Source organism: Colobus angolensis, unplaced genomic scaffold, assembly GCF_000951035.1.
Source record: "Colobus angolensis palliatus isolate OR3802 unplaced genomic scaffold, Cang.pa_1.0 Scaffold581, whole genome shotgun sequence".
NCBI lineage: Eukaryota > Metazoa > Chordata > Mammalia > Primates > Cercopithecidae > Colobus > Colobus angolensis.
This window is the reverse complement of record NW_012119388.1, coordinates 322,548-331,300: the sequence shown is the minus strand read 5'-3', so window position 1 is coordinate 331,300 and position 8,753 is coordinate 322,548. Positions and strand designations below refer to the sequence as shown.

Below are 8,753 nucleotides of genomic sequence, written 5' to 3'. Positions count from 1 at the left end.
GGGGTTTCACCGTGTTAGCCAGGATGGTCTCGATCTCCTGACCTCGTGATCTGCCCGCCTTGGCCTCCCAAAGTGCTGGGATTACAGGCTTGAGCCACCGCGCCGGCTTTTTGTATTTTTAATAGAGATGGGGTTTCACCATGTTGGCCAGGCTGGTCTCGAACTCCTGATGTCAGGGGATCCGCCCGCCTCGGCCTCCCAAAGTGCTGGGATTACAGGTGTGAGCCACCGCGCCCAGCTCGGCTCTGTATCTTTCATTTTAGAGTTGAGGGGATTTGTCAGAAAGAAATTCTGATTATTCCTTAAAGAACTCAAGTGATCTGATAGAACACACAAGGCCAGAAATCAGGTAACCTCAAATAGTGCTGTCCAACAGAATTTTCTGCAATGATGGAAATGTTTTACACCTGAGCTGTCCAATAAATTACCCACCATGTGACAATCGAGCATCTAAAATGTAGCTAGGACAACAGAGGAACTACATTTTTTACTTAATACTTAAATAACTCCATGTGGCTGGAGGCTACCACAATATCCACCACAGTCCTGGAAACTTGCCCTGCCCTGATCCATCTCAAGTCCCTCAGGCCTTAAGTTAAGCTCGTCATACTGTAACTCCACAGTGGTTACGTATTTTACCTTCCTTTCCTCTTCACAGAACTAGTCCCACTTGCCCATCCCTCTCTCTCTTCTTTTCCCCAAGAAACACATACATACTGGCATACCTTCTTTGTGCTCTGCTCTATTACATTTCAAAGATAATGCACTTTTTTTTACAAATTGACAGTCTGGCAAATCTGTGTCAAGCAAGTCTTTCGGTGCCATTTTCCCAACAGCATGTGTTCACTTCATGTCTCTGTCACATTTTAGTAATTCTCACAATATTTCAAACTTTTTCATTATTCTTATATCTGTTACAATGATCTGTGATCAGTGATCTTTGATGCTACTGGAAGAAAATGCCATCTAGGACTTCCAAAGGTAGAGAGAAGTCAGTGCCTGACTTCAAAGCTTCAAGGACAGGCTGTCTTGTTAGGAACTAATGCAGCTGGAGACTTTAAACTGAAGCCAGTGCTCATTTACCATTTCAGAAATCCTAAGGCCCTTAAGAATTATACTCAGTCCACTCTGCCTGTGCTCTATAAATGGAACAGCAAAGCCTGGATGACAGCACATGTGTTTACAGCATGACTGACTGAATATTTTAAGATCTCTGTTAAGAACTACTGCTCATAAAAAAAAAGATTCCTTTCAAAATAGTACTGCTCACTGACAATGCACCCAAGATCCCTGATGGAGATATATTATACAGGGAGATAATATTGCCTTAGTGCCTGATAAAACAACATCCATTCTGCCGCCCATGGATCAAGAAGTAATTCTGACTTTCAAGTGTTATTAATTAAGAAACACATTTCTTAAGGGTATATTAATTAAGAAACACATTTCTTAAGGGTATATTAATTAAGAAACACATTCTTCTGATGGGCCTGGGCAAAGTAAATTGAAAACCTTCTGAAAAGGATTCAACCATTCTAGATGCCCTTAAGAACATCTGTAATTTATGGGAGGTGGTCAAAATATTAACATAAACAGGCATTTGGAAGAAGTTGATTCCAACCCTTATGGATGACTTTGAGAGGTTCAAGACTTCAATGGAGGAAGTCACTCCCAATGTAGCAGAAATAAAGAGAACTAAAATTATAAGTAGAGCCTGAAGATGTGACTGAAATGCTGCAATCTCATGATCATACTTTAATGGATGAGGAGCTGCTTCTCATGGATGTGCAAAGAAAATGGTTTCTTAAGACGAATTATATTCCTGGTGAAGACGTAGTGAACATTACTGAAATGTCAACAAAGGGCTGAGTGTTGTGGCTCATGCCTGTAATCCCAGCACTCTGGGAGGCCGAGGCAGGCAGATCACTTGAGGTCAGGAGTTCAAGACCAGCCTGGCCAACATGATGAAACCCTGTCCCTACTAACAATACAAAAATTAGCCAGGTGTGGTGGCATGTGCCTGGAATCCCAGCTACTCAGGAGACTGAGGCACGAGAATCTCTTGAACCCAGGAGGCAGAGGTTGGCATGAGCCGAGATCATGCCACTGCACTCCAGCCTGGATGACAGAAAAAGACTCTGTCTCTCCAGAAAAAAAAAAAAAAGAAGAGGTTGGGTGCAGTGGCTCACACCTGTAATCCCAGCACTTTGGGAGGCCGAGGCAGGCAGATCACAAGGTCAGGAGTTCAAGACCAGCCTGGCCAACATAGTGAAACCCCATCTCTACTAAAAACACAAAAATCAGCCAGGTGTGGTAGCAGGCACCCGTAGTCCCAGTACTCAGGAGGCTGAGGTAGGAGAATCGCTTGAACCCGGGAGGCAGAGGTTGCAATGAGCTGAGACCGCACCATTGCACTCCAGCCTGGGTGACAGAGTGAGACTCCATCTCAAAAAATAAATAAATAAAAAGAAATGTCAACACAGGACATAAACTTAGCTCATAAAATAGCAGCAGGGTTTAAGAGGACTGATTCCAATTTTTGAAAGAAGTTACGCTGTGGGTAAAATGCTATAAAAATCCATAAACTGGGCTCAAAAAAAAATGAGACAAAAAGAGAAAAAAAGTCATCAAACAGCATCACTTACTACAGAAAAACTTTTGTGAAAATCAATCGATGCAGCAAATTTTATTGTCTTATTTTAAGAAATTGCCACAGACATCCAAATCTTCATTAACCGTGACCCTGATCAGTCAGCGGCCACCAACATCAAGGCAAGACCCGCCCAGCATCAGCAAAAAGATCACAACTCACTGAAGGCTCCGGTGACTGATACATTTCTTAGCAAAGTATTTTTAATTAAGGTATGTACATTGTTTGTTCAGCCATAATGCTACTGCACACTTAACAGACTACAGTATAGTATAAACATAACTTTTATATGCACTAAGAAACCAAAACATTCATGTGACTCACTTTATTGCAGTTGTCTAGTACCAAACCCATAATGTCTCCGAGGTATGCCTGTATGTATACCCTTCAGGTATAATATACTGAACAGCGTCTCCCAAATAAATCCCTTTTTTTTTTCTGAGACAGGGTCTCATTCTGTTGCCCAGGCTGGGTGCAGGGCATCATTACAGCTCACTGCAGCCTCAACTTCCTTGGGCTGAAGTGGTCCTCCAGTCTCAGCCTCCTGAGTGGCTGGGACTACAGACATACACCACCATGCCTTACTAATTTGTTTTATTTTTTATGGAGATGGGGCCTCACTATGTTGCCTATACTGGTCTGAAACTCCTGGCCTCAAGCCATCCTCCTGTCTTGACCTCCCAAAGTGCAGGGATTACAGGTAGGAGCCACGCCCAGCCTAAGTCATTCTTAATATGGTCTCCTGGTATTCCTTTCTCCTAAAACCCAAATCCTATTTAACTTTCAAGCCTCACCTCCTCCCTAAGGCCTTCACTGAGCTGTCTTCTCTTCTCTACATCTTATTGTTGGATGTAACTCTACTTTCCAAGCAAGATTATAATCTCCCTGCTAACAGACTGCATCACTGTCCATGCATTCACAAAACAATGAGGGGGGTTTCTGGAGATCACTGCCCTAGGCTAGGCCTGGCCTTTACTTCAGGATCCCCTGGTTTTCAGCATACCTTTATCAAGTGCATACTATATGCTAGGAAATATGCTAAACGTCTTACTTACATGGTCTCATTTTAATACTCACAACTCCATTCTAAGAAGAGAAAATTAAGGATGAGAAGATAAGTAACATGTTCAAGTAACATAGCCAACATGTGCCAGAGCTACGATTTGAATTCCAAAGAATGGGTTCTTAACCACTGCATCATATAACTTTTGGCTTCACTCATTTGATCATTCAGTCAAAATTACTACACTCCTGTGTACCTTGTGCCATTCTAGTGCTGGGAATAAAGAGATAATATATGAGCCCAGCCTTCAAAAAACTCAGTCTTAGCCAGGCATGGTGGCACGTACCTGTCATCCCTGCTACTTGGGAGACTGAGGTGGAAGGATTACTTGAGCCTAGGGGTTCAAGTTCAGCTTGGGCAACACACCAAGACCTCATCTATAAAACAATAAATCTTGTAGAGGAGAGAAACACAGAAACAATTATATTAATAGTAGATGTGGTAAATATGATGATTGCTCTATACAAAGGGTGGAAGTATAATGCTGGAGTACCCAACCGAGACTGGGAGGAAGGAGGTGTCAGGAAAAAATTTCCTGGGCGAGATGGACCTAAACTTTATAAATGAGTCCCATTTATAAACTGGGTTAATTAGGTGAGGGGGGTTTCTGGAGATCACTGTCCTAGGCTAGGCCTGGCCTTTACTTCAGGATCCCCTGGTTTTCAGCATACCTTTATCAAGTGCATACTATATGCTAGGAAATATGCTGGAACCTAAAGCATGGAACCTAAAGCATGCAGTTGTCTAGTACCAAACCCATAATGTCTGAATGGAACCTAAAGCATGAGGCAGAGAAGAGGCTGGAGATACAGGCAGGGTTCAGATGAGGCAGAGCCCTGGCTGAGAAGCTCAAACTTGAGAACTTTCAATGGATTTTGCAAGCCAGTAGACAATGAATGTTTGCTGAATGAATTAGAGAAAAGAACGGATGAATGCATGGACAGATCTTTAAAGATTAAGCAGGAATCTGATGCAGACTTGTTTCCAAAGACCATCTGGGAGTGGAGGGGAGTACTGTGGAGAACAGATACGGGGGAAAAGGCCTAGAAGCAGGGAAATCAGTTAGAAGGCCATGATAACTGCAGGTAAAAGGACAACAGTAGAGATGGAGAAGACTGCACAGATTTGAGAGATGTTTAGCGGCTAAAACTATCAGGACTTAGTGATGAATGTGGTAAGAGTTACGTCCAGGAAAGACGCTGAGTTCAGTTTCAGTCATCTGAATTTGAAGTGTCTGTGGGACTTGCAGGCAGAGATGTCCAGCAGGATAGTCAGAGGTGAGAGTAAAGCTCAGAGAGGTCTAAGCTGACAACTTCAATTTGGGAGCATGTAGGAAGTTGTTAAAACCAAGCCAGCTGATGGGTTCACTCAGGCAATGTGTACAGAATGAAAATAACAGTTTTTCATTGCTCATATGCCAAAGTAACAAACAACAGAAACACCCAACATTTAGGGAAGGAGGAAAATGACTACCCATAGCAGAAATGACTGGTAAGAAAGGCACACGAAGAACAGCTAGAATGTAAATTCCTTAAGAGAAAACACTTTATCTGTCTTGTTCATCTCTGTATCCCAATCAATACCTGTTGAATAAATCATCTGAGAGCACTGACATGTAAAGCAAAGAAGAAGGGAGTAAGAGGGATGACCAAGTTCCAAAAGCAGCAAAGAGATCCAGCAATAATTGGAAAACATCTATCTGGTTTGATAATCAGTCACTGGTGACCTTGGGGTGAAATTTCAGGGGAATGATGGGTCTGAGAGCTAGATACAGAAGGAAACAAAAGGTGAGGAAATGGAGACAGAGTTTAGAATACTCATTAAAACAGTTTAGATATAAAGGGAAAGAAAGTTATTGGATGACAGCTAAAGTTAAAATGGATCACCAAGGACTTTTTCTTTCTTCGGCAGGGGGAATTGTCAGAGATCTGCGAAACCTGGCCTTACTTATACATGACTGGAAGACAGAAATGACAAATGAAAACAAGGTCTCATAAGTGACAGCATAAAATATCAGAAGCAAATACAAAGAAATTGCTTTGATTAGAAAGACAATTCATCCTCTGAGACAAAAGGAAAAGTAAAGGGTATAAATCTTGATGACTTTAAAAGGGAAAGCAGAGGCAGAAATGCGAGGGAAAGCACGTCTCATGATCCTAATTTTCTCCATAAAATAAAAGGTAACAAAGAGTAGGTGTCTGGGAACTTAATGGACAGCCGAAGAAAAACAATATAGAACAGTGGCGAAGATCAAGGCCTCTGAAGTTGGATTGCTTGAATTCAAATATTGGTTCTACCACCTACTCGCTGTGTGACTTGGGGCAAGTTATTTAACCTCTCCAAGTCTTCATTCCCTCAAGTGTCAAGCGGTATTAACAATTGCTCTGCACCATGGGATTGTCACAAGAGCTAAAGGACAAAGTATGTAAAGCTCAGTGTCTGATAAAAAGCATTCAACACTATGATTGCTGTTGTTAATAGTGAAGGTAGGAGCAGGAGCTGTGGACATATAAAAAGATCATTTGAAAGCAATAACTGTGGCTAGGCACAGTGGCGCATGCCTGTAATTCCAACACTTTGGGAGGCCGAGTGGGGCGAATCACCTGAGGTCAGGAGTTTGAGACCAGCCTGGCCAATATGGTGAAACCCCATCTCTACTAAAAATACAAAAAATTAGCCAGGCGTCATGGCACACACCTGTAATCCCAGCTACTTGGGAGGCTGAGACAGGAGAATCGCTTGAACCCGGGAGGCAGAGGTTGCAGTGAGCCGAGATCATGCCGTTGAACTCCAGCCTGGGTAACAGAGTGAGACTCTGTCTCAAAAAGACAAGAGAAGACAAGACAGAAAGAAAAGCAATAACTGTATAATAAGAACGAGCACAAATCTGTATTGCCTCGCATATGAACAACCCCCAAAAGTTCCAAACCTGGACCACAGTAATTCCAAATAGAAATTTCATCCCCGCTATGTTGAGCCACTATCACTGGTATGTATGGGGAAAGGCTTTTTTTTTTTTTTTTTTGAGACGGAGTTTCACTCTTGGCATGCCCAGGCTGAAGTGCAATCTCGGCTCACCGCAACCTCCGCCTCCCGGGTTCAAGAGTCTCCTGCCTCGCCCTCCCGAGTAGCTGGGATTACAGGCATGCGCCACCACACCTGGCTAATTTTGTATTTTTAGTGGAGACGGGGATTCTCCATGTCGGTCAGGCTGGTCTGGAACTCCCGACCTCAGGTGATTCGACCACCTCGGCCTCCCAAAGTGCTGGGATTACAGGCATGAGCCACCGCGCCCGGCCAAGGATTGCTTCTTCTGGCATTCCTACAAGGCCTGTTGAGGATGCTGCTAAGGTCCCCCAAGTGCCTTTCACGAAGCATTTCTAGCGGAAACGCTGTCCTTCCCGACAAACTGGGCCGCCTCCTTGGTTGGACAGGGCCTACTCTCTCATATTTTTTCTGCTTGTGTTGTGACCAAGCTACGTACAGGTGTCGAGAGCACACGTGAACAAACACAAAGTGGGTCGAAGACCAACAGGAGCGCCCGCTGAAACAGCCCAAGGGAGTAGGACGGGAGGACAGAGAAAGCCGCGAGAGCAGCGAATTAAAGCAGCGTCATTCAAGGCACATCACTCAAGGGTAGGAGCAGCCTCGGCCTAACGCTCACCCGCGGCACTGAGCCCAGCCAGCAGAGATAGGCTGACAATCGCCTTACCTCCAGACGTCGGAGACGGACAAATTCACGTTACTCATGTGTGCCTCACCGCTTCCGGCGCTGCGGGATGACATCAGAAGGCGACTGGGGCGCGGCGAGTAACGTCAGCAGCATCTCTCTAACGGATTGGCTGAAAGAATCTGGCCCCCAGATCAAAAAGCGTCCGCCCCAATTGGGTTCTCCCTGGGTCGTCGTCCAAGTGAGAATGGTGGCAGTTATGCCTGTAGGGACCAGCTCTCTCACCATCTCTCTACCTGAGGGCCACTCGCCTGTCACTGCCTCACAGTCTCTGAATTGGGTGATATTTCAGACCCAATCCCTCTGTGGACGTTTCTAGGTGGCTGTGCAGCTTCTCGATACTCCATAAGGAGATGTTCACAACCTTTAAGGCCATCTCTACTGCTGCAGACAACCTGCTGTAGCACTGCCACTTGCTTTTTAAACTACAGTCCGCTTTCTCCCTTGTGCAGGGAGGAAAGAATGGAGAGGTAAAAGGCGGGGGAAACCTGCTAAGATTTTTGTAGTGCTGTCTACACTAAATGAACTGAGGGGCAATCCGGAGGAAAAAAAAGCAGGATGCAGGGATAAGATGCGTGTGCTGATTTTTTACAGCAATTCCAAAACGTTCCCTAAGAATCATATTGCAATTATTCTAAGGCATTTTGGCAGAAGGAACAATTCCTATCTCATTGGTAAAAGTATAGTTTATAATTTTTCTCAAATACAACACACTGGCAAAGATTCTTTGGTTGAATTACGTTTCTGAATTTTCTGCTAGGCCCATCTGTGCACTTCCCTGTAAAATCCAGTTTTAGCACAGACCCTGGCTAAGTCAGTTTAGCAAGAACCACCACCACCACCCCGCCTTATGTGGTTATTCTCAATATCTGATCAGGTTCCTTAGTCTCCACCATCCCCCAGGTGATGTCTGATTACGTTGGCCTGTCTCCAGCAAGAATCCTATTAGGTCTATTTAGCCAGAATCTCCTTTACCCCTGATGTTTTCTCTTAGTAATTTTCCATCCACTGACCCCTACACAGCTCCTTGGCCATAAATTCCCACTTGCCCATGCTGCTGTTCGGAGTTGAGCCCAATCTCTCTTCCACTGCAAAACCCTGTTGCAGTGAGCTTTATATACCTATCATGAAGTTCCTGAATAAAGTCCTCCTTACCATGCTTCAGCAAGTATCACTGAATATTTTTTTCTTTAACAAAATTGAGACTTAAGGAGTCACATTCTTCATCAAGGTGGAGTATTGTTTCCTTCCATGGAAAAGCAGAGACTTAACAGTATGATGGAGCTATCAGAGCTTTCAAGACAGAAGGT

At 44.1% G+C, this 8,753-nt stretch overlaps 1 protein-coding gene across 8 annotated transcripts in view; it reads right to left on the bottom strand.

The window, feature by feature from the left end:
* The window catches only part of APTX (aprataxin), a 29,158-nt gene extending 21,658 nt beyond the window's left edge, over window positions 1-7,500 (bottom strand). For 4 of the 8 annotated variants that reach the window (XM_011962200.1, XM_011962197.1, XM_011962204.1 and 1 more), the window contains exon 1: window positions 7,426-7,494. In XM_011962200.1, coding sequence (XP_011817590.1) covers window positions 7,426-7,463 — 38 coding nt within the window. In that variant the 5' untranslated portion in view covers window positions 7,464-7,494. Of the gene's footprint in view, window positions 1-3,999; window positions 4,107-7,197 lie in introns of all 8 variants that reach the window. The other 4 variants (XM_011962202.1, XM_011962198.1, XM_011962203.1 and 1 more) reach the window with 3 other exon arrangements.
* Between the last annotated feature and the right edge of the window lie 1,253 nt (window positions 7,501-8,753).